General features: G+C 37.7%; 1 protein-coding gene across 7 annotated transcripts in view; it reads left to right on the plus strand.

Annotated features, from left to right (window-relative positions):
• The window catches only part of LOC121324180 (ankyrin repeat and KH domain-containing protein 1-like), an 81,856-nt gene that overhangs the window by 16,369 nt on the left and 38,986 nt on the right, over window positions 1-26,501 (plus strand). For 3 of the 7 annotated variants that reach the window (XM_041265743.1, XM_041265739.1, XM_041265744.1), the window contains exons 2-14: window positions 5,306-5,459; window positions 8,187-8,343; window positions 9,079-9,241; window positions 9,829-9,976; window positions 17,620-17,853; window positions 18,090-18,184; window positions 18,764-19,001; window positions 19,133-19,324; window positions 19,966-20,075; window positions 20,435-20,522; window positions 21,836-21,963; window positions 22,407-22,550; window positions 24,475-24,577. In XM_041265743.1, coding sequence (XP_041121677.1) covers window positions 5,306-5,459; window positions 8,187-8,343; window positions 9,079-9,241; window positions 9,829-9,976; window positions 17,620-17,853; window positions 18,090-18,184; window positions 18,764-19,001; window positions 19,133-19,324; window positions 19,966-20,075; window positions 20,435-20,522; window positions 21,836-21,963; window positions 22,407-22,550; window positions 24,475-24,577 — 1,954 coding nt within the window. The remainder of the gene's footprint in view (window positions 1-5,305; window positions 5,460-8,186; window positions 8,344-9,078; window positions 9,242-9,828; window positions 9,977-17,619; window positions 17,854-18,089; window positions 18,185-18,763; window positions 19,002-19,132; window positions 19,325-19,965; window positions 20,076-20,434; window positions 20,523-21,835; window positions 21,964-22,406; window positions 22,551-24,474; window positions 24,578-26,501) is intronic. The other 4 variants (XM_041265740.1, XM_041265746.1, XM_041265741.1 and 1 more) reach the window with 3 other exon arrangements.

A 26,501-nucleotide genomic window follows, 5' to 3' on the forward strand; every position in this document is an offset into this window, starting at 1 on the left:
TAGACAGATTCACAGTTGTGCCATATTCTCTCCATTTCTTAATAATGGACTTTACTGTGCTCTGAGGGATGTTCAATGCCTTGGAAATGTTCTTATATCCTACCCCTGATTGGTGCTTTTGAAGACCCTTATTCCAGATTTGCTTTGAATGTTCCTTCATGGTCATTTTTGTTTGGAAATGTACTAACCAACTGTGGGACCTCCCAGAGACAGGTGCATTTAACTTGAAATCATGTGAAACACCTTAATTGCACACAGATGGACTCCATTCAACTAATTATGTGACTTCTAAAGACAATTGGTTGCAGCAGAGCTTATTTAGGTGTGTCATAGCAAAGGGGGGGTGAATACTTATGCAATCAATTATTTTCTGTTTTATATTTGTAATTAATTTAGAACAATTTGTAGATTTTATTTTTCACTTTCACTTTTTTTGTTGATCAGTGGTAAAAACAAAAAAAAATGTGGAAAAGGGGGGTGAATACTTTTGAGAGCCCCTGTATTTGGTATAAGTAGATCTGATTCAATGCTTAAAATTACAATACTTTTAAACGCAACATGCAATACGCTGTATAACTCCTTTTGGGACTTCAACGTATATAAATTGCTAATTTATATGGACACTTCAGTGACCGTTGCTGGGTTATTCCTCTGAAACACCCACTCTAAATATGAACACAGTAAGTAAATAATAATTAATTTTGTTCAAATTCTTACACAAGGAGCTAGTAGCTATGACGTGTTATGAAACGAGTTGGATAGAACACTTAGTAATCGAAAAACACAGTAGTTCTGTTTTTTAACTAGCAATGTGTGCTTTCATGAAAGGGGTTCGAATATGTATGCTCAAAAGCAGCATTCCCCTTTTTGTCTTGAATCGAGTGTCCAAATTGAACCATTCAGCAGAATGTATTATGGCCCCCAATAAATTCAAATGTAGCTTTCTTTATTGTTGTTAATTATTATATTGTTTTATTAATAATGTTTGTTATTATAAATATTATTAATTGCTTAGCAGATGCCCTTATCCATCCTTTATCATTTTATTTGTTTGACAAATATTCACTTCCATATAGCCTTTTTTTTTTTTTTTTCAGATCATGCAGGAGTCCCACTATAATGAACACTATAGGCTCGTTGTATATCTTTTTAGTTGTTTTATGAATGAGTACGAAATCGCCTTGGTACCCTTAGATTGGATTTTTGTTTTGCCTCTTTGCCCCCTAGAACTGCCTTGGTGCCCCTGGATTTTCATGCTTACCGAAGACAATATTGTCTTGCCCTTCATGAACTTAAATTCATGCCCTGTATATTTATCAATTCAGTGTAGGGCTGTCAGTTAAGCCTCCAAATAGCAATTGATTAATTGGACATACAATGTAATCATTTGAAAAAAATATTGATAAGTGTACCCCACTGGCAATGTTGTCCCCCCCTCCTATCATTGCTGTTTAGTCAAAACTTGCAATGCAATTCGAGGGGTAGTACATTTTTTTTTCTCCGCTGTTGGCGGCACTGATTGTACTAACATCGACTAGATGAGGTCATCAATCAGATGGCACGCAGCCGGGTTTGAAAAATACATGATACTTTAATCCTTTTTTGTGTATTAAAATAAAAAATAAAAAAATTCTTATGTTTAACGGTTCATTTTCAAACTTCAAAGAAACGCAAACTAAATACAGTCAGGTTTATTAAAGGTGCACAATTTACAGAGATACAAGCCTGTTGATAGTTAACACTTGAGCAGGAAAAAAAATAGCAAGGCAGTGTGTTTGGTGCAGTCTCGTTGATCAACTGTTATGTTATTAACAGTGCGCGTTATAAAAATCAAATTATTTAGTCGATCGTCCCGTATTTGTCGATGTATGTAATGAGTAACGAAATCAACAAAAATAGATTTGATTTAATCGTAGCAGCCCTACTTCAGTGATAGTGGCTTCGTGTTCAGCAACGTATTGTATGTTTCTTTGCCAAGTTGATAGCTCATTTCATACACCTACATATAGATGACAGAAAAACAACTTTGATAAACAAACAAGTGTTTTTATTTAGTCTATTTTATATGGGGGGTTTTGCCTCACCCAATAGAATTAACTAATTCATGAAGTCGAATTAACCCTGGTGAAATAATGTTACATTAACATATGGAATTACATATCGCTTTGTAGTTTTCCATATACTTAATGAAAAACTGAAATTGAAAAACTTGACATTTTGAAATCTAACAATAATCCTTTTGTATAACATAAGTTTCCCATAGATAGTTTTTCATATAGTATGTAGGTTTTAAAATATAAAATGTAGGACACAGTACATGTCCAGCGGAACAGGCCCAGCTTCTCTGCCCCCTCCAGCGAGGCCAGTGGAGAACCATGTCTCAACTGAGCCAGTGCTGGGTGGTTCCAGGAGGAACACACCTCTTCCATAAAATCATGGAAAGCTGTGAAGGGTTGAGCTCGGGGAGCCACGTCATGCGGCCGAAAGACGGAGTGATGTGTCTCTGCATTCAATGTCCAGGTGACCTGCAGGTACACTGCCGCGGGCACCGACCCTAACAGTGGTGGCGCGTTAGTAATCGAGGAAACCTCGGAACTAGGGGCCGCTACAGCAGGGAACTCCGGCACTGCCTCAACCTTCATATAAGTGGACTCGCGCAAGCATGGGGACGCGCAGCTACAATCAAAACAAGGCCCGACCTGCGGCCCGCTGGTGGGTTAACTCGACAGCGGGGACAAGGAAAGCCCAGCCCTGTGGAGTAACAGCACTCTCCCAAGTAAGAAAGGGTAAAAAACACACACAGTTCTTAACAATAATACTTACTGTACTAAGACGTACAGACAGAGAGAAGCAGTCTGACACGCGGAGCGAGCATGTGCTCATACTTGTAAACAGAACAAAAAAGGTTACAAGTTAAAGCTACCGATTCCGGGAAAAGCGGCAAAGCTGGCTTTCAACATGAAGTGCAGGGGAACTAGCAGTAACTAATCAGAGCTTTTTATGAAGAAAAAGGGCTCAATGCAACACAGAGAGGGTTCTTACCATACCAATCTTGAAGCGAACAGAGAGTGAGGCTCCCCTGTGTGACTGTTATTTACCCTCGATAGGTGGGACCAAGGGGGTCACAGAGGGGAGGGGGCCTATCGGCAGCTTTGATAGAAAGAGCTTGTGACACCTATTAATAGGCAGGCGTATATCCCATAACATTTTGATGGCCATCTTCGAATTGAAAGGGAACCCTGTATTTTATATGCAGGTTTTTACTGATTACAAACGTGCTGCAATGCCGTTTGCAAGTGCACTCAGTTTGTTTTATATGGTCTGTGAATCAGCTGTTTACAATATCTTGCAAGTTATTTTGAAAGATGGCAGCTGTTGAAGTATTGCTTCAGTTTTCAGTAGCAAGTTTTAGATTCTTACATGTTGCTGTGGAGGAAAGCATGGTAACAAGGGGAGCATTTTGATAAGTTAATACATTTGTTGAACGCTTGCAGTAGGAGACTAGTGCAGTATTCTACTATGCAATACTGCACTGTTCTCCAACTATTTTTGTGAGTTTTGTCCAGTTTGGCTTGGCTTTTTGATGTCTGACCAAATTTCTATGAGAGCTTTAGTTTCCCTCACTACCCATGTAATTTTAGGGTTACCAGTGAAAAACTGGGCTTTTTTGTTCAATTCATTGATGCTGTAGAAACTCTGCAGCTGTTAAAGTAATATTATGGTAAGCAATTATTCTGTGTGCAATAAATAAATAGTGTACATTACAAAACTAATTTCATCTCTGTTTGCAATTGAGGCTTAGTTTTTATTCTTGATTTAAATGTTAGATCCTTTTGGTCAGGTCTTGTAGATCAACACACATCCTCCCATAAAATATTGGAATGGCGTATCCAACATATAATTATTTATAATTATTAATTGTTAGGTGTTGTAAAAAATAATTTTACCAAAACTAAATATAGCAATTGGTTGCACACCAGTGCACAGATAAATACGTGGGTGTGTTTCAGGGCTCTCAGGTATGCGTCCTTTACGCATGCATGATTTGTTGGGACTCTCAGGTTTGCAGAAAAATAAGCAGAGCCGCGCAGGGTGTTACGTGGCTTTTCCTATTGAATGATACGCATGCGCAAGCTCTTAACGATAGTGAGTCAAGCTCTGAGCTGCTTCTTTTTTAAATGCAATAACTTCCTTAAAACAACTTTAATACACAGTGATATCTTGCCTGCCATTTTACCTTTTTGACATCCGACAGACATGACTTGTGCCAGTGCAACTATCCACTGAAGTGCGGTATTATGCCTTTCTGAAAAGGTGAGGGTCTGAAGATTAAGAATGTTTTAACTGTGATGAAATATACCCTATGATTTACCTTTTTTCAGTGTAACTTTTGTGATCTTTTACATAAACTGTAACATAACTAGTGGTAACCACAACCCTCAGGAACTAGGATCAAACAATTTTATAAATACCATGTATGGTTTTGATTTTACACTATTGTTTGCTGGGTGTTCAGACTCGTCTACATCAGATTCTTTACTAGAATCAGTGTGAAGTTGTTCTCCTTCTCTCATCCCCTCAACATCTTCTGAATTTTGGGTCCTTTGGGTCCGTAGGCATTCTTGGTTAAGCAATTTAGTATGCTCTCCAGTATTGCTTTAAAGCCATGGTATATGGTAATTGAAACCATAGGTACTGAAATACTTTTTCATATGCAGTGCAGTATCTAGGGGCTTCAGTAAAATGCGTTTTGATTTGTGTGACATCCATGAACTATCTCTTATTAACATTTCACTACAGTTAATATGTTAGGCTCTTTTTGGATTTATCAACCTCTTGGGCGATTTTTAGTATGATTTCAGACACACTTTGTATATGTGATCGCCTAATCTCCCGAAAAAACTAAAACTTAAAAAATAAATATCTAACTGTGTTTTGTTTGATTGCCTGAAGTCTGATAATGGCTTTTATGCTTACTGAAAAAAATTAATAACACACTTGTCCCTGCGTTGTATGCAATTACGCCATCGATCTAATTCGATCAGAATTATAATCGATTGTCTGCACCAGTAACAGAGGGGGCTCTTGCTACAATATGAAGTTACAGAAGTGTTAAATATTTCTGTTCGAGTATATAGGATTTACCTTTTGCTTTTGTATTTGACTAATTATTTTAACACTTAAGGCGTTCATTTGATGCTGGATTTCTTGGAGCGTTTTACAGCACTGGAAATCACCCTGGAACTCTGGACTTCGGATGGATGCTGTTGGAATTTCATAAATGTCTGTCCTGTTTTAATTTTAGGTTGAATCTTTCATTTTGGACCAGGAAGATCTGGACAATCCCATGCTGAAAACTGCATCAGAGTTGCTCTTATCAAGTGCTGCAGATGGCGCAGATTTACGAACAGTAGACCCAGAAACACAAGCAAGACTGGAAGCCCTACTTGAGGCTGCAGGTATGTGCTGCTTCTGTGCATCAGGTCTTCAAATGTAACGATCAAAGGTCTTGGCATAACCAGTTCACTCGCAGACCCCTTGCTGAATTCCAATTTTGATGGCTGTATGAGAAGCTTGACTGTTGAGTGACTGTGTGACAGCAAGTTTATATTATTGGATCCCAGAGGACGTAGTTTTAATGAAATCCCAGTCCGCTTGTTTTTTTGCCATCATACTCGCCCTCCATCTGCCTGTAGCAAAGAATGTATTTTCTCCAATGAAAATGCTGTCAGAATGACTTTGCGCAATTTGGCATCTGTTGGGAAAATAATGCATGTAATCACTCTATCTGCATGTTATAGAATACAGTAGCAAACTCCTAAGAGTATGCATATAACAAAACAAAAACTAACAAAAGCCAGATGTTCTTAAAAGTAAGTAGTTTCTGAATCAAAGGAATACTGCACTTCCTGTAATCCATGTTGCTCCCATCCTCACTGTATACAGACACAAACCAACACGGTCTGTAAGCAGACCATCAAGATATGACAACGCAGGTTGGAGGGAGGACACTGACATACTGCCCCACACTATAGATGTCAGTAAACCATGCTGTTAGATGTTTCACAGATGGCATTAAACTCCAGAGCTTGCAGTCTTGTGCAAACACTGCTTCCCGGCTTTTCAAGAAATCTCTCTCATTGCTGCTCTGAACCGGGGTTTAAATCCCCAATTGGGTACCAAGCAGTCCTTGTTGACAATTTGAAGCAAATGGACATAAACTGCTGATATGGTACACTTAACTCACACACTCAAACACACAATTTCTACCAAGTTTCTCTTCTTTGTCCTTTTATTATATTAAAGAAGAGAAAAAATAAAACAATTCTAAACTTATTTACAAAAAGTCAAACAAAATAATGCACAGCTGTACCATGCATACAGTAACGGCTCTTGTTGCACTCGCACAGCTAAAAAACTAGGTTGGTGTTTTGAAGGTTCATTCGATAGCTAGGGATTCAGAGATTGTTTTAAACTTTTGAAGGTTAGTCAGACACCATTCATGCACTTTTTTTTCTTCCTGTTGACAAACTGTTTGACAGTGTGTGAATACTATAAATCACACATCAGATGTCACTTGCAGGCAAAATTCTATGTTTTGATTTGTATAACGCATATTACGTAAACAAAAGTTTACCAGATTGTTATACGTATTGCAACTCTACATGGTGCCGCTGCCGTTTATGGAGCAGGGTACGATATCCAAAGCAATTGGCGGGTACCTCTAGTGGCGGTATTACTTCAGTAAAATGTGCTGAGTGTACAAGACAGTGTAAGAAGTGCTGTGATAGAATATGTTTGAAACATACAAAATATATGCTAACACTAATAATTTTAATTTAAAAAACTGAGCACCGTCTGCCCCTCCCCCACCAGCTTGTGACCTCCAGAGACAGCAAAATGTTGTATAGCGTAAGCTGTATTGACAGAAATGTCTCGAAACCCCTCTACTGCTTGGGACTTTTTTGATGAATGCCCAGACGAAAAAAAAAAAAAAAAAAAAGTCATGGTGGTATAACCAATCTCTGGGGTCATTTGACAAGCGTAAGGTCATACTATTATTGGTACTATTAATGTTTTTAGTAGTAGTAAAATGTGACTGATAAGCTGCTTGGAACGGTGATTGTTAAATAAAGCTTTGTTTTGCCTAAGTTAGCTGCAGTTGGTGCTGCTGCAATGCAAGGTTACTGTATATATTGCAGTGCAAGCTTACTGTATATATTGCAAGCAGCATCAATTACGTGGAAATTAACAATGTGCATTTTTATTTAAATTATAAAAATGATGACTGTTCTGTAATGTATTATTTAATCTACATGTCAATGTTTTATTCCATTTATATAGATTACCTGTAAAATTAATTTTCAATCAAATATAAACAAGTAGCTATGGTGAAGTCACCAGTAAATTAAGTACCATCGAAGGTTCGAAACTTCCTTCGATAATGTGTTCCGAACCTTTAAAGGTCAAAATGTGCACTTTGTCCAGCCCTAGAAAAAACAACTATCCTTAAATGGTATAGTGTAAGTAAACTGGGTAGTGTAAGTTACCCATGAATATGGGTAAAAACACTTGGACTTCCTTTTGTAGACATTGAATAAAATTCAAGACTTACGGAGGGATCTAGTTGGTAAGGCCTAAATGTGTACAGTGGGGATGAATATGCTTTCTGATGCATTTTTTTTCCCTCTTAATGAACAAAGTAAATAGTCTGAAACCGATGGCATTCTGTCCTTTTAGTCTGCAAAAATATAAAACGAATTTCTTGTTATAAATGAATTGCATAGAAGACACATACCTTTCCCCTTGAGGCCTGTCAAGTGTTCCTGCAGCCTTGTTAGCGTTGGTAATGATGAGCAGCACTGCTACAAACATGTAAACAGTTTTGTCACAACTGGCAGTTGTTAAATTGGGTTAGTGATCTGAGCTGGGTACCTGTGCCAACCTGTAGGAGAAATATTTAACTTGAAGTGTTAGTAGAGGTGAGGTATGAAAAATAGCTTGTGTCTTGGTAATTGAGGACTGTATGGGGGGGTTGGCATAATTCAGATTGCCAGTTTTTATTTGACTAACTGTGCATGGTATGCAATTAACCCAAGCTGTTTTTTTTTTTTTTTTTTTTTTGTGTGTTTTTGCTTTTACATGTGTGATGTTCATACTAACATGATTGCTGAACATAACAAAAGGAATTGGTAAATTATCGACTGCCGATGGTAAAGCCTTCGCAGATCCAGAAGTGCTCCGGAGATTGACCTCCTCTGTCAGCTGTGCACTGGATGAAGCTGCTGCTGCATTGACTCGGATGAGAGCAGAAAACACACTAAATGCTGGGCAAGCAGACAAGTATGTATTTTTTGTGTCTTGTCTTTATTTAGGTCATTGTTTTGTGATTTCAGTGTTTTAACCCCTGACTCGCTGTTTTAACAAGCAGTTCTGAGGACAGGTAAGACAAAACGGACCAATTTGAATGTAAATGACAATCCTGAAACATATACAACCCACGTCCCTTTTTTAAATGTATAATGTTTTTCTCTTTTGATTAGCATCCATACCTTCAAATAATCAAAATAATTCAAAAGTAAATCTATAAGAAACTATGTCAAGCAGACAAATGTTTCGGCCGGTACTACCTTCAGTGCACTGGAGAAGGCATTTTTTGTAAAATTGCTTCCATAACTATTGCTATTTTAGCTAGGTGGAAATATACAAATTTAGTTATTCCGTTGTACTGCTGTACCATTTAAAACTTAAAAAAATAAGAATTGTCTGGGCAACAAGAAGTTTAATACATATTACATGTCCTTCATCTGTTTGGCATAAATGCGGTTTTGAAACCAAGTTTTTTTCATGGAGTGTCCCAGGTTATGGTTGTTTCCAAAAGTTGCCAAATAATTGTAGAAAATGTTTTAAAGAAATATTGATACCATCAACTAGTTAATTTGCATTATGTAGGATTATGAAATCCAAAAAGCTAAAAAATAAATAAATAAACTTGGCTGAATTGCTTGTGTAATTAAGGTGTATTTTTTACTTTCGAGGTTTTTAAATTCACCAGCACAATCCCAGTAATTTTAGTAGTTTGGTTATTTTTAGCCGTAGTTTGGCAGAGGCCTGCTCAGACGGGGATGTGAATGCTGTCCGTAAATTACTAGATGAAGGAAGAAGTGTAAACGAACACACAGAGGAGGGCGAGAGTCTGCTCTGCTTGGCCTGTTCAGCTGGCTATTATGAACTTGCACAAGTAAGTCTTCATTGTATCTTGAATATATGTTTGTAACGTGTCTAATAGTTCACCGGTTAATGTAGTTAATAATACTGTAAACAGTTCAGCCGATCCTTGTCCCCGGGTTTTTTTTTATTTAATTTTGTGGCAAATAAGATGCACCAAAACACTACAGCCTATATTTTCCCCTATGGGCAAAACACTGGCAAATTGCCCTCGCCATAGTAAATGCTTATATGGGAAATTTGCCCACAGTGGAAAAACAGGCCCTACATGTAAGACTATACAGTCCGCCCTTTCCTCGACTTTAAATTTTTTGGGCAAAAACATATTTATCCAAATCTGTTTTACCTCTTGGTAGTAATTAATTATTCTCATGGGGGTGCCTACCGACGTGAAATTGGGCAGTACAGGGTTCGTGAATGTGAAGTTACTTGGCCAAATAAATCAGAGATTCAGCTCTGGGTACAGCCTGCTGCTCTGACCACTGGGCTCACACTCCCTCCACACTAGTGTGTTGTTGGATTTCCAATTCTGAAACCCGTTTAACACATGTGACAGGCTGACACTGCACCCAGTACTAAGCAAGTTTGTTCTCTTATTAGGTTCTGCTTGCTATGCATGCAAATGTGGAGGATCGGGGGATCAAGGGAGACATCACCCCTTTAATGGCTGCAGCGAGTGGGGGATATGTGGACATTGTTAAACTGCTTCTGGTTCATGGTGCTGATGTCAACGCTCAGTCCTCCACAGGTAACTTGCCATTTACATGGGAAATGTTTTAAAACTAACCTCTTTTATATATTCTGTGAAATGAAACCAGGAGGTTTTAATCGTTTTTGAGGTTTTTTGTTTGTTTGTTTTGTTTTTTTAATTATTCAGCTCATTTCTTTGTTAGTTTTGTTGCACTACATTAGAGCGCTGTGTGTTTAAAGGTTTGGGTGATCTGTACAGTCCTGTTACTGTGTAGAACTTCTGTTCCTGTAGAAGTGTAGGAATTGGGAATCCTGCTTTTGGTTTTCCAACAGAGAGGGTTTTCACCCGAGGTTTGTTTATTTTTTTTATCTTCTGATTTCTTATGGGTCACTCCAGCTCAAGTGGACCTCTTATATGTCATCATCTTATTTTTTTGGTGGAAATCCCTAGAAACAATCTTTAAAATCAATCCCTTTTTATAAAAGTCTTTTTATAAAGGTGTGTTTTCGAGGCACAATAAAATTGGATCCAAATTTGAACATGCGAAACATGAGCAATTTCTTGGAAGAGTCGTCACTGAGACTTTGTGTCCATGTTGGCTCTGATTTAGTTAATCAGGCTTTCTGATATGTCACATCTTATTTTTTTGGTGGAAATCAGCTAGAAACAAGCTTTAAAATCAATCCCTTTTTATAAAAGTCTTTTTATAAAGGTGTGTTTTCGAGGCACAATAAACTTTGTCCCAGAAACATGAGCAATTTCTTGGAAGAGTCGTCACTGAGACTTTGTGTCCATGTTCTGATTTAGTTAATCAGGCTTTCTGATAGACATGGTGCTCATGGTTAGCGGTCACTTTGTCCCAGCGTTCTTTTGAATGCACTTGGTGAAAGTCTTTGCTTTGAAATGCACTACCCAGCAGAGGGAACATACAGGAACTGCTGAATTTATCCTGAAATCATGTGAATCACTACAATTTAACACAGGTGGAGGCCATTTAACTTTGGGTGTAATTTTGAAGGGGACTGGTTACACCTGAGCTAATTACAAAGGGGGGTGGACACTTATCCAACCAAGCTATTTCAGTTTTTATTTAATTAATTTTCTACAAATTTCTAGAATATTTTTTTCACATGGAAGTTGTGGGTTAGGATGTGTAGATAAATGAAAAAAAAAAAAAAAAAAAATGTTTTAATGCATTAATTCCAGGCTTTAAGGCATATATCTATCCAACGATTTACCTAGTTTGAATGTGAAAAAAAAAAAAAATACAAGTTTTAAAATTCACATTCATTTCTTTAGAAATGTCTAAGTAATTTAGGGATCTCCTACCTAAAAACTGTAACATTACCAGTGGTAACCACAACCCTCAAACTAGAATCAGAAAAGTTTGTAAATACTGTGTGATATTGTTTGAGGGGTGCGCAAGCTGATCTTTTCGGGTCAGCAAGCATTCTTGGTTATGTAAAGCAATTTAGTATGCTCTCTGATAATGCCTGTGCTTTGAAGACATAATCTACGTTAATCAAAACCATAGATACTTTTTTTTTTTTTTTTTTTTTTTTTTTTAATGCTGGGCAGCATTTCAGTATCTATCGGCTTGGGCCGCAGTGAAATTGTTTTGATTGGTGTGTTCCTGATGTTTTTTAACAATATAAACTTCATTGAAATATTTAGAATTCTTACGTAGTATGAGGAAGTCCACACGTCATTGATGCAAAGGATAAGAAAGCCTCTGAAGGGTTCCCCTTTCTATGAGGCTGTCTGGAGGCCCAGTGCACTATATGGTAAATAGCTGCATACAGATATGATCTGGCTGTTTTGAAGGCTATCATTCTTTCTAACACCAATACCCATACCTAAATAGGCGAGTGATTCCTGTGGCATCTTTAAAAATAAATAAATAAATAGCTTCTGACGGCAGTCTGGAGACACAGTGGGCTATATTGGTAAATCATTTGCATACAGATAGGCTAATGCTGTTTTAAGGATTTAATCCTGTCAATGCCAATAGCATCTTAAAGGGTAGGTTTACTTGTTTAACAACCTAAACTGAATTCTATTCTGGTACACCAGCTGTGGGTGCACCCCCATGGTCTTCCACACCAGATTGTGTGGACAAGAGGATTGACAACTATCTGAAGGACTGCACCACCTCTAGATGACACATGTTTATAACTATAACCTGTATGTCATCTGATATCAACACAAGCTAGGGGAAAAGCTGTCTGCTGCCTGGTAGACATCTACACTAGCAGTATATAACTGGCCATGCAGCGGAGGGTAAGTATGTCACCTCGATTTACCTGGAGGCTACATGTTATACTTTTGACACTAACGTCAGGTCTGTGACGAATGTCATCACTTTAGGCAAGTTTTTCACATGAAGACATCCACATTCTCAGCACTCACCATGGTGATAGAAATAGTAGCACATCCCAGAGGACAGGGGCATATTGTTCTACAAGGAAATAGCCCCGCTCTCTACAGCGTACTCTGTATTCCTGGAGACACAGTTGTATACACACTCGGGAAGAGTGCATCCTGGAGTGTATTCCACATGGGAGGGGATGGCCACAAACCATCAGCTATGTCGTGTGTCTTCTAGATAGGGGCCAGGCTAACAGCACAGCTATTTCAGCAGTTTCTGGGAACTGACTGCAGTAATCTCCTTGGTAAGAGAAACAAAACTATACATGTGACACGCACAGGGGTGTCTCCTTCCTTCTTTTAAACTTGTATCCTTTTGGTTTCCCTCTGCATGAAGCCTTCTCTGGGAGCTGCAACAAAAACTAGAAGTTGGCGTTTTTTAGGGAGCACACTTATTGGAGGCTTAGTTACCACAACTAATGCCTTCACTTAACCCTTAGCGGTCCATTTATTCAGCGCTTGTCATGTGCGTCAGGTCCAATTTATTTTCACACACGCTGTTTAAAATATTTTTTTATTTGAGTGAAACAGGGTTAAAAGGCACTGTATGGCAAAAGGACATCAGTACTGCATCTCCAGCCAAGCCCCACCCCTTGTTTGCCATATTTTTCACATAGAAAATATAGACATGCATACTGATAAATCCTCTCCTGATCACTTGTTTTATCACCAAACTCCTCAGTAATGCGATCCAAGTCATTGTTTTATTACTATAACATTTCAAAAAGCTCTGCAGATGTCTGATATTCTTTGAGCCCTGGACGCAGGAGCAGCTATCTCCTTTCTTTGTGTCCGTGTTTTCTCTGTGGTGCATGGGGCTATCGGATACGCCCTTTTTTTTTTTTTTTTTTTGGCTTCATTTGGCTCCTATCAGTCTCACCTGGCCATTGAAAGATTTTCTCATATTTTTCCGGAGAAAAAATGACTAGAGACCTGTGCTTTACGTCTTTTCGGACTGGAAAGGGAAAAGTGTAGTGTCCGACATAGGACCACAAAAGGTTAAATCACCCTGACTTTGCCAGTTTTAAACAGGGGGATGCATCCGTCAAAAAGAGGCGCAAAATGTTATGGGGGTTGTGCCCCCTATTCATAAGACTGAAGGATGGCATCCTGGATCTTCTCTGCACAGAGGGTACCCCACGAGTAAAAGATCCGTCCAGATGTGGTACAGGGAGTATTCTGCTAGTTTTTACAAAAGTAGACTTATTTGCACAGCAGAACACCACCAGCTGGTCTCTTCATTTTCAGTGGAGAGCAGCCAAGGTTACACACGACCAGTCCATTTATTTGTCTACCGGCCTAATGTAGGCATACTCTCCTCTGCCAATAGGCCAACAATACTCAAGTAGTATATTGAGACGAAGCCAGTCTCTGCTTGGCTCTTCGTTGGCCCAAGAGGTTCCGGATCGCTTGAGATCCTGGAAATAGTGGAAGCCGGGCCCCTGCACCTACAGTTGAGCAGCGATCTGCTGTCCAGAACAACCGGAAGTTTTCCCACTGTCCTACGCTGTTAATATTAGTTGCCTGAAGATTGAAGGGCAACTACTGAGGAACTAAGGCTGATCTGAACAAGTACAAACTGCTACTTGCTCAAAAAAAAAAAAAAAAAAAAAAAAAGTCGCTTTGCATGCCTATACAAGCAAAGGGAAAGATGATGTCATCTGGTGTGACCCAAAATCTCTATCTAAATTTCTTGTCATGCCCAGGCCACCTGTTTCACAAGGGTTCTCCTACTTTAAATCAATATTCACATCACTGCATTCAACAGCATGCTACCTGGCTGAGAATGTCCACACCCTAGGGTGTCTGGAGTTGTTGGTGGTTACCACCTAAGACATCCCCCCCCTCCTATAAAGGAAACACCTCATCCCTCAAGGGAGCCTTAGACTGTATTAAACAAACTTATGTTACCACGGTTAGGGCCCTGGCTACATGTAAGAACAATTTCTAACTTGGGTAAATATTATCAGTGACAGTGATCTCAGTAAGAAGGTTCAGAAAACCAGGACAAAACTGTATCCAAACAGACAATTTCAAATTGGATCTCATCCTGCTTCGAGCTCTGTTGCAGGCTTGGAAAGAAACCATCTTCAGGTCCATCAAAACCCATGGGGTAAGGTATGGTTGCTATAGGGGCAAAACAAAAATGTGCCCAATACAGGGCGTCTGTAATGCTGTAACCTGGGCCTCCTTAGAGACGTTTTGTTAGCATTAAATTGAATGTGTCTTTCCCTCAGCCTATTTTGCACAATGTATGGTATGTTATGTCTGTGTCTTGCTTGACCAAAATCTAAACCTACCAGCCTCTTGTCATTTATTCTTTGAGGTAGTTCACTTGGTGTGTGGAGTGTATCATACAAGATAAGAAGACAAAGGTTACCTGTAATATGGTTTCTTCGTGCGATGTTGAATTCTACCTTCCCACTCTTTGCTGCCTTATTTAATTTGCAAAAAAATAGGACTCTTGTCACAGAGTTATTTGCAATTACATCATCTATCGAAATTATAATGGGCCTTCTGCAAAAGGCTAAGAGCAGAGAAGCATTTTTGGCACAGAGCCCAAATACAAAACCATTTTGCCAATTTCATTCTTAGCCCTCATAAGAAATTTGGACAGTGTTCAAAACTGTTTTTGCTATATTTAAAGAATCCACTTTTTTATTGTTATGAAAAATGGAAATAAATTATTTCAATCAAACTTAAATAAGTGTTATAACAAATTTATAACATAAAATAAACACATATATATAGTGTTGGTAATATATAGTTTGATGGGGATATAGATATATATATATACTATATTATATATATATATCATATATATATATATAAAATTGCAGCAGCGTATAATTATAATAGTGCAGCAAATAGTCACTGTGCAGTCATATCACTTTTGTTTTTTTTTAGAAATCATTTTTTGTGCGATAGATTTCAAACACCCTTCAAACTCATCAATGCTAACATCTTTTTCTAGCACATTCATCAGAAATCATCAGAAATTTTCAAACACGTCATGTATTGTATCTTTAGTGTTCTGCATTTTCAGGTTGGTTCTGGATTTTACCGAAAAATTACAGTCTTGATTTATTAATTTTACTGATTTATACCAGATTTGTCTCCTCTTCAGTATTTTTTCGGTACTGTTTTCTAGGAATTACACAATTTAGATTAAAATGCTGTTTTATTTTGACTGACATGTTAAGCAGCCCTACACTGTTTCCTAGGATACAGCAGGTGTTTAGACGTCAGGATCAAATAATGTTCAAACGTGGTTCTTTGTCACTTCACAAACACATTATCACCTAATAATGTTGGTCAATCAAAGTCTGATTATTGTGGCAATTCCTCGCTGTAGTAACTACTAGCTTGATCAAAAACTAAATTGAAATACTTGCACGAAAATATAATATTTTTAGTGGATGAGGAATGGGGAGAAAACATAAATCAGTTTATGAATATTCATAAGACAAATGTTTCGAAGTACACAAAAAGCAAAAATAGCTGAAGTGGGTCAGATGAGGCAGAGGATGCAGAACGCTGCAAGTACTGCTGCATTGAGGTACACGTTTGTGCTGACAATAAAAGAACATACTGAAAAATACGTGACACATTGTACTAAAACAATAGTGAACTGAGAGACCAGCAATCCATTTATGCTGCTTTTACACGCTCCTTAATAAAAAGAGCGCAGAATGACTGTTAATGAGTTTGTTAGAGCGCTGTGCTTTGCTGGACAGCCACTGTTTATTGCAGAGGTATGTTTTGTTGACTTTGTGCGTCAGTACTGTCCATCAGCTAAAACATAGCCTAACCGACAATCTTAAAACTTCTCATGGGACTGAGAAATTGGGACTTGTTTGTGCTCTACGTGGAAATTGCGGGATAAGCACCTGGGTGGTCAATAAAAGATATGCTGCTAAAACTATATCTGTATCTAGCTGTTCAGCTCTCTCTAGCGGAATATTCTCATGAATAGTGACGTAAAGTGAACGAGAGACCAGGGAAGCCTGTGTTTAGAGGCATGTTTGCAGTAGAATAATGCAAGGGTAAAACAGTGGTGATGGTGATTGGCAGAAAGGTAGAAGTGGTTGGAATGTTCAAGAGGCTAGGTAAGAAAGCAGAGTAGTACTTGACATTTGTTTTGTAGAGGATGTTGAATAAAAATGTTCAAATGAAAATGGACATTTCCTTCATTTTTCATAGGAACACGAACATAGCATTAACCATTGTATGCCATAATTGCGTAACAGAAACGGTATCAATACCGTAATGTACCTAAACCATGGTAAACCGCAAAACTGGTATACCGACTCGCTCCGATATTGGACTACCATAAAACTTTAAATTTAACGCCCCGGCATTTATTTACAATCTTTGCCAATAGCAGTGCCAAAATCCACTAATGACAGCAATATAAATATCGGAACACAAGAGTGTATTAAGGTCGGCTTGCAGTACAAAAAAAAAAAAACATGGTTTTGAAATTAATAAAAACAATAAATATCATCTTTATTAACACGTATTACTCTCATTGTTCACCCTCAAAACATGTTCATTGGCAACAGTCTTTGCAAAAGAACTGCATAAAATACTATACGATAATTAAGTTGATACTGTTGGCCCACAGCACACAAAAAAATGCTTCAAACAGTTTAAAGATTAACAGTAAAATCAATACAAGTACTAGTTTTATCCCAAAACTAAAACTAGTTTGTTTTTATAACATGTACATTGATAAATTTGAATGCTGGAAAAGGAGCAAAATATGAATATTAATTGACTCGAATGCAAGAAATACTGTTAATATTAAAAAAAAAAAAAAACATGTAAAAAATACACCAAAAGGCAACTCTGTTAAATCAGAAAACAAGTTTGTATTTTACTTACTTTCATGAAGCTCAAAAAAGCTTCAACTGGTTTTAATTAACGTCATAAAAAAAAAACAGCTATGCATTACATGTACCCTGTAAAATAAATTAAATTCAGTTTTCTATCATTCACCCTGAGCCTCAGGGTCTCTTCATTGCTGTTGAAAAACAAATGGGTAAGCTCGCTGTACAGCCATATGTGTGTATTGGCTGGAACATTCAGTATGACGCGTATTTTATTAATATTCATAACCCCGCGTCTATTGATCATATTTCCAAGCAGCCCCTGGTGCTTATTAGAGACCCGGCGAGTATTGGAGACCAGTGATTATTTGAAGCTATATGGTATGTAATATTGAACCATGTTGTTCCTTGTTTTTAAATCGTATACCTTTTTGTTTTTAGGCAACACCGCACTCACTTATGCCTGTGCTGGAGGCTTTGTGGATGTTGTGAAAGTGCTGTTGAAAGAAGGAGCGAACATTGAGGATCACAATGAGAACGGACACACACCACTTATGGAAGCTGCTAGTGCTGGCCATGTGGAAGTTGCACGCGTGCTCCTAGAATATGGGGCTGGTATCAACACTCACTCCAATGAGTTCAAAGAAAGTGCACTTACACTGGCATGTTATAAAGGTTTGTGATTCAAGAGAACTTCTGATACAATCTATCATTCTGTCATACAGAGAACATTGAGGTAATTCCTCCTATATTTTAAATTGTACAATTTGCTTTTGCAAACAAATACTGTGGAATAATGACCCATTGGTAAATTGTTAAAGTGGGAGGAAAGTGCTGTTTAGATTAGTAATTTAGATTTATGACATTCAGCTTTTCAGGTTGTAATCTGATTTTAAATCTGTGATATACAGGGCACTTAGACATGGTGAGGTTTCTTCTGGAAGCTGGGGCTGACCAGGAGCATAAAACTGATGAGATGCACACAGCCCTGATGGAGGCCTGCATGGTAAGATAAGGCTTTGGACAATAACTGAAGGTCTGTCTATGAAGGTTGTTTTAAAAAATAAAGGGATTGTAAATGTAATCCATTCACAAGGGCAATATACAGAGCCCCTTATGTTTGCATGCCATTAGCTAAAGCTGATTGTCATTTAATGCTCAATGTATTCTCTATATATGCTACACAGTATAACAAATTAACTTTTTTCCCTTTTGTTGCTAAAATTCGTGGGGTCTAATTAAGTTTCTTGAAAGTTGCCTAAAAGAAACAGCATATAAAGAGCTTGATTTGTTCCTCTTGTCAAAACCATAAGAAAATGTCAGATTTTGAGCAATTGTAGCCATTTAAACAGTTAAACTATAGGAAGGCTGTAAATGCTTAAAACAATGTATACTTCTGTCTATGTCTACATATTTACGTCTAGTTTCACAGACCTAATTTTAGTGTAAAACTACCTACTTTCACCTTCGATAATGTACTTGGACTAAAAAGGAAAGAAGAAAAATAAGGTAGAATATTTCCTTTCTGCAATCATATTCAAGTTTTTCTATAGATGCTGGCTAACTGTATTTTCCTCCCCCTTAGGATGGTCATGTTGAAGTTGCCCGCCTGTTGTTGGACAGTGGTGCCCAAGTGAACATGCCAGCTGATTCCTTTGAATCTCCACTGACCCTGGCTGCATGTGGAGGACATGTGGAACTGGCGGCATTGCTTATAGAGCGAGGTGCAAACCTGGAAGAGGTGAACGATGAAGGATATACGCCTTTAATGGAAGCTGCTCGGGAAGGCCATGAAGAAATGGTGGCACTACTGCTAGCACAGGGTAAATATCACATATCAACCAATGCCATGTACATATATACATTATGATGAAATATTAAGGTCAGTATTTAAAATGATCCCTGATTTATTTTCTTATCTCAAATTGATGATCTTTCCTCCACCTCTTTTCAGGAGCAAATATCAATGCCCAAACCGAAGAAACCCAAGAGACAGCTTTGACTCTGGCGTGCTGTGGAGGGTTCTTGGAAGTGGCGGATTTCCTGATAAAGGCTGGAGCTGACATTGAACTGGGCTGCTCCACACCTCTGATGGAAGCCGCTCAAGAGGGCCATCTTGAATTGGTCAAGTACCTGCTGGCAGCAGGTATTGAGGGGCTTCTACTAAATTCAGCATTTTTACAAGAAGTGGGCCTATATGTTCTCAAAGCCTGACCTCACCTGCCTGTAGCAGTCCAAACTATGGTGTGATGTTCTCTGTACAATCTCTGTGGCTGCAAACTGTTTAGAGACATGAAGACATCTGTTGGGGGAGGGGGGGGAGGGGTGCTCTTGTGTTGAAATGGAGAACCACACCTTATTCTTTTTAAGGATTATTGTCAAACACAAGTTCACCAGTAGGCTTCCTGCAGTATGTGTGTGTGAAAGTACAAGGTTTTTTTTTTTTTTTTGATAAGGTAAATTTAGAAACTGGACGATTTAGGACAAATCTGTTGAGTAAACCGATAAGTGAGCAAGTAAATGCAGAACCAAACTACCAATATAAAGGTTGTATCTATGTCATTACACTTCCACTAATAAGTGCTGTGGCATCATTGGTAAAACACTGCTCAGTGGACGTGGACACACTTTCTATTCCAATAATGGAGGGGATTTCTACTGAACACCCACAGATATGTCTCCTGTACTAACTAGTGCAATTGCTGCAGTGATAATTTGTAAATGGTCAGGTAAAACATTATTTTCATAACGTGCATTGATGTATATGCATTTTACTTTATTTTAAAGGTGCAAATGTTCATGCTACTACAGCAACAGGGGACACTGCGCTAACTTATGCCTGTGAGAATGGGCACACTGATGTGGCGGATGTGCTCCTTCAAGCTGAGGCTGATCTGGTAAAGCGAGATTATTATGGCTACTATCGGAATACTATAATGAAATCATAACGACAAAGACGATATTTTTCTGATGAGACTGGCACAAGATTCTGAATAGCTGTAGTTTCCAGCTATATAGCAAAGAAAAACAAAAACGTATGAATCACTGGGCAATTACCCATGGATTAATTGGCCCACTTCAGCTTGCGTTTATCTAGATTGTACGGAGATCTAAAAAATAACTGTCTGTAAACAGGTCTCATCTAAACTGGAGAAACAACGAGATGTCACATATTGAGATAAAGAATACAGAAAATCTAAATCTATTGTAGTTCAGCCATGTTAATCTACATAATATTTCCTACTCTTTGCTAAAGGAACATGAATCAGAAGGTGGGAGGACACCCTTGATGAAAGCTGCAAGAGCTGGCCACTTATGCACTGTACAGTTCTTAATCAGCAAAGGTATGTTTTGTAGTAAACTTTTTAAATAGTTTGCATTATCTTTAAACTATCAGCCAGTACGTTTTACATGAGGTTAAGTTTTCAGAAAACAAATGTATCTGGAAAACAATCAGAAAATTGTTTTCCTGAAAACACACTTTTTTCTTTGTTTACATGACTTGGAATAGATAATCCAATTACATTTCTGTTAATTCAACTGTGTACATGAATTTGCTGCGCCAACAGTATAGCCAGTTTCTGTTTAGTTGTACTATAGTTGTTATAAAGGAGTTTGCTTTTGATCAAATACTTGCTACTTTATTTTAAATTAATAATATAACTTTATCCGTAACGAAACAAATGTATCCTGTAATTGATTGGTGACTGATATCTGACATCCATTTATACATTGTTTTGTTTGTTTTTTTGGTATTTTGCTTTGAACAAATAAATAAAATACACAATAGAAAAGCATCCCTTGGACTACATATATATCAGTTCCAATTGTGTGCCACTATACCCTGCTTTTTATTTCCACCCTCACACAAGACGCTGTTCTATAACTTGTCAAGCAAAACTGATATAAAATTGATATCATACTTTCCTTCCTCCTCTTGATGTTGTTTTGTTGATCTTTTTATGATTAAAAAATTAAGTTGTTGTGTTGTAATATTTACAAAAAGTCAATGAAGATGAGAGTGTTAAGCTGTGGACATTGAAATAGGAAAGTAACAAAACAAAACTTTCTCCCAACTCCCATTGTTCATGTACTAAGTTTCATCTCTGTCCAATAAGTTTAATCCATTATTGCCATTAAAAAAAAAAAAAAAAAAATGCTTGAAATATCTAGTTGTTTTAATAATCTCATGCGTGATAATGATGCGAAATTCTGCATATGCCATACACTACATGCCATAGATCGTTAGGTTTCGGAATACTATTGGAATATTGAAAAACGCACTTAACGGAATTTTCCGATACGTTTTTGAAAAACTGTTTATGTGACTTGATATCGGAGCTACTTTTCGGAAAACTATCTTTTCTGAAAAATATCGGAATTCTTATTTTATGTAAATGCACTGATTCATGTTTAAAGTTGTATTGTATTGCTACTTGCGTCAATTGTCAACATTTTAAACGACGGTGGTACAACAGCAAGATACTGCACATGATTACATGATGTAAAATATGTTCAAGATCTTAGCACAGTGCAATTTGTTTATTTTGACACGCTTAAACTTTTGGAGCTTTAGTTTTATTCAGTTCTTCTTTTAGGTGACCATACTTTCATATGTTTGTTGAAGTTGTATCAACATTGCCGTGTTTTGTTATAGGTGCTAATGTCAATAGGGCTACAGCTAACAACGATCATTCAGTGGTGTCTCTGGCATGCGCTGGAGGTCACTTGGCTGTTGTTGAGCTCCTTTTGGCACACGGGGCAGACCCTACACACCGATTGAAGGTAAGCAGTACCTTCGTGACTGCTCTTTGATCCTTTCCCCAAACCAAACTGCACAGTGTCTACAGCATCAGTGGAATTCAGTTAATACATTCTGTGCATTACATTGTAGTACATGGATTGATTTGACCTTGCCATACATCCACTTACTTTTTTATGATTTTTTTGTTTACCTTTTTCCATATTTACAAAGGAGAGAAATAATGTAAATCTAATGCAAAAATAACTTGTTTACATGGTATTGTTTGAAGTTAGTTAACAGTAGATATACATACTGTCAGATACATTTTAGGTATAGTTCTTGTATGTTATAATAAAACAGCTATTTCCATCTTACTTCAAATCTGGTTATTTTTTATATTGGAGAGACAGATACAAAATATAGAGAAATTAACTTAGACAGTGGTCTTAACATTTGTTTGACTGTTTTTCTTCTCTTTGTGTAGGATGGATCAACCATGCTTATTGAAGCTGCTAAGGGTGGCCACACAAACGTAGTCTCCTACTTGCTAGATTATCCAAACAACATTCTCTCAGTCCCTGCGCCCGATATGTCCCAGCTTACACCTCCTTCCCATGACCATTCTCAGGTAAGAATCTGTTAATGGCATCTACTCATAGCTTCTTAAATACATGATCTAATAAAGGATAGGTATTTTGTAGTGGGTGAATGATATGAAAGTTGATTTGAGAGATTAGTAGTAATGTAAACACAAAAATGCATACAGTGGTTTGCAGAAGTATTCACCCCCTACCAATAATGTCACATTTTGTTGAATTAATATGCACAGTTCTTCAAACACACTTTTTTTAATTCAAAGCTGTAGTGGTTAAACTGAACACCTGTTATATGAGGAAGAGGTTAAATAGCAGCAAAACTTGCAAAGAAAATGTACAAAATGAAATTTACTGGTTGCATAAGTATTCAGTCTCTTAAGTCAGTACTTGGTAGAAGCACCTTTTGCATCAATTACTGTTGTGCGTCTTTTTGGATAGGTCTCTACTAACTTTGCACAGTAGGATGGTGAAATTTTTGCCAATTTTTCACGGGAAAATTGCTCCAGTTCTGATAAGTCTTTTGGGGATCGTCTGTACTGCAATCTTCAAGTCTCGCCATAAATTTTCGATTGGATTCAAGTCAGGACTTCGACTGGACCATTCAAAAACATTAATTCTCTTCTTGTTCAACCACTCCAGTGTGGCTTTGGCTTTGTGCTTTGGGTCATTATCCTGCTGAAATGTGAATTTCCTCCCCAGTTTCAGAGTCTTGGCTGACTTTCAAATAGGTTTTCCTCAAGGATTCGCCTATACTTTGCACCATTCATTCTCCTCTCTATCCTGACAAGCTTCCCGGTCCCTGCTGAAGAGAAGCATGCCCATAACATGATGCTGCCACCACCATGCTTGACAGTTGGGATGGTGTTGACTGGGTAATGTGCAGTGTTGGGCTTGCACCAAATGTAATGCTTGGAATCTAGACCAAAAAGTTCAATTTTTGTCTCGTCTGATTACAAAACCTTTTTCCACGTCTGCAGTATCATCTACATGCTTTATCCATACATGCTATGAGGCTTTCTGAATAATGGCTTCTTTCTTGCCACCAGTCCATACAGGCCAGCTTTGTGTAGGGACTGGCTTATTGTTTATGTGTGAACACAGACTCCCATCTCAGACACAGAACTTTGCAGATCTCTCAAGATCATTATTGGCTTCAGAGTGACGTCCCGAACCAGTTTCCTGCTTGCCCGGCTGCTCAGTTTGGGAGGGTGACCTGATCTGGGTGGTATGATGCATCTTCCACTTCTTAATGATGGACTTCACTACTGAGAGGGATAATCCATGCCTTTTGAAATGTTCTTGTACCCTTCTCCTGCTCTGTGCCTCTCCACCACTTTAGCCCTGACTTGTTTTGAAAGCTTCTTGGTCTTCGTGGTTGCTTTGTTGGATCACTATGTGAGTTATAGGTTGAAAGTCTTTATATACCTGAGGGAAATTATCTACATGTTAAACCACTTTGAGTACACACAGGCTGAAACCATTTCACTAATTGTGTGACCCTTTAAAACAAATAACTTGCACCTGAGCTGATTTAAGGCTGCAGCAGCAAAGGGTTTGAATACTTATGCAATTGAGATTAATCTGTTTTTCTTTGTAAATTTTAGTTATTATATATGCATTTTTTTACTTTATCAATATGGAGTAGTTTGTGTAGATTCTACATGTAAAGTCTTATTTGAAAGTGTCGTGGAGTACGCTCAGATGCCAACAAAATGTGAAGTCTTTGCAGGGGGGTGAATACTTCTGCAAACCACTGTATGTTTACAAGCACTTAGAACATTTTATATTAATGTTTAAAAAATAAAATTAAAATCAGTTAAAATCTATTGAGGAAGCTTTTCTTGCTTTGTCAATATGACGTCAGTTTGGTTAGATGTTGGGAGAGGATGGACTGTTTTTATTAAGTTATACTCTACTCTAGTTGTCAGTATGAAACAGTGCTGAACCCCTTTTCAGGCTCCACGTGTACCAGTCCAAGCTCTTGCAATGGTGGTTCCTCCCCAGGAGCCGGACAGAGCACCTTCCAACATCGCAGCACCTCCTCATGTGGCCAATAAGGGTTAGTAATGATTTATGTCAGTTTAAGGTTTTAATTAGGAATATGTGTGTATTTAGTGTAAAACATAATGAAACTGGTGTATTTGTAGAAAGGCTTTGACTTGCTGGTATAGATAGCCTGTAGACAGAGTTCAGTCAGTCAGAACTGTAGGGCACACATGGAGTATGCGGTGATATGATTGAATTACATTGCTTGTTGCACAGAGCTACCATACTGACGAATTTTATACGTCTTACTAAATTTAATTTACAGTTTAGTGTCTGAGTGATGCAAATATAAAATATTAATATATATGAATTTTATGACACATGCAGCTTAATATTTGTAGCATAAACTCCTGGAGTACCATTTCTGGTACAAGACTTTGTTTTGCCTGTGCTCATCTTTGCAGAAATGCATTGTTTTACTGATTTGTGTTATGTAACGTAAAATTTCCTGGTTTGTTTCTCAAATCTTCTGTGTACTTTGTTGGGTGTCATATACGTCTATTTATTCAATTTGACGGAAGAAAAATATTCTCTTGGATGAGTGTTTGCATTTTTTAAATGGGTCATTATAGAAGTGAAGAGACCAATAATGCTAAGTGATCTGCGAAAGGTGATGTAATGTTGGCTTGCTTGGAGTTTAAAGGGAGTGGTGCAGAAAGTAAGCTAAAAGAAGAGATACAGCTTTATACACAGAAAATGGCTCACTGGTGTTTTATCTGTTACATATTTTGGTGGCATAGTGCTTACATATTAAATACTGTTTTTGCTTTTAATTGGTTAAACTCAAACTACACTTTCAGTATTTTGTAAGCATAGCTGACATAGAACTTATGTGCTGTCTTTTTTGTTTTCATTTTCTTATTGTGGGTGTGTGTAGTAGTGGCTTCAGAATTTTCCCCACCTCAGTCAACTTTTAGTGAAGTTGAGCTTTATTGCAAACAAGTACTTTTAGCCATTAATTAGCAAATGTGGTAATATTGGATAGTGCGAAAAGGGGTAACGCACAAGAAAATGCACTAATCACTTAGAAGCTTTGGCTATTTACTATTGTGACATTTTATGGATAGCTGATTTGTGTAAATATGTTGAAGTAATGATATGGTAAAGGTAAGTACGACACTGCATTTCTGAAATGGTTTCCTTTTGGATATAAACAGCTAATTGGTGTACAGGTGGGTAGAGAGCCCTGTATAAGTGCACTCCTGTTTTTAGTAAGATTTCTTTTATGTGATTCTTGTTTCATCTTTACTAACAGAAAACAATCCTATTGTGGAGGGACGTGTTGGTGAATTTGTAATCCATGTTTCTTCCTTCAGATTAAAACCACTATTCAAATTACTCTGCAAATGTATAATGTTTATTGAATGTGAATGTTAAACACTTAAATCTTAAATGTAAAAAATATGTACTCACAAGCCTATTTATTAATGTTATGCAGAATTGTAATTCAGCAGTTTTACCTGCTAGCCAAAAAGATGGCTTTAAAATGACATTCACATGCAAGATTCCTTCCCTGATCATAGATTGTTCAGGCACCATTGGGCAGGGTTTCAAAACCCCTTGCCTGGTACAATAGAGAAATGCAGTTTAGAATGTAGGAACTGATTTTGATTTGTGAAATTTCAGAGAGATGGTGCTGGTTCATGTTATTGTTGCTTTTAAACATGCAGCCTTTTTACAGATAGAGAATGCAATTTGTGTTGGGTGGATTTACAAGGTGTATTTGAGTCGAGCCATTAACAGTAACTAGTCAGTCATGCATGATTTCTCCATATTCTCAGCTGTGCGTTTAAGCTAGCTTCCTTATGGTGGATTTGGCTTTGGGATCACGACTTTTTTTGTGTTTGGTTCATTTCATGAGTTGTTTCTGGGCAAAGGCTAGACTAGAAGTGAGTTGTTGTCAGTAACAAAAGCATTGCCTATTTATAAAAACTTAA

Source organism: Polyodon spathula, chromosome 12, assembly GCF_017654505.1.
Source record: "Polyodon spathula isolate WHYD16114869_AA chromosome 12, ASM1765450v1, whole genome shotgun sequence".
NCBI lineage: Eukaryota > Metazoa > Chordata > Actinopteri > Acipenseriformes > Polyodontidae > Polyodon > Polyodon spathula.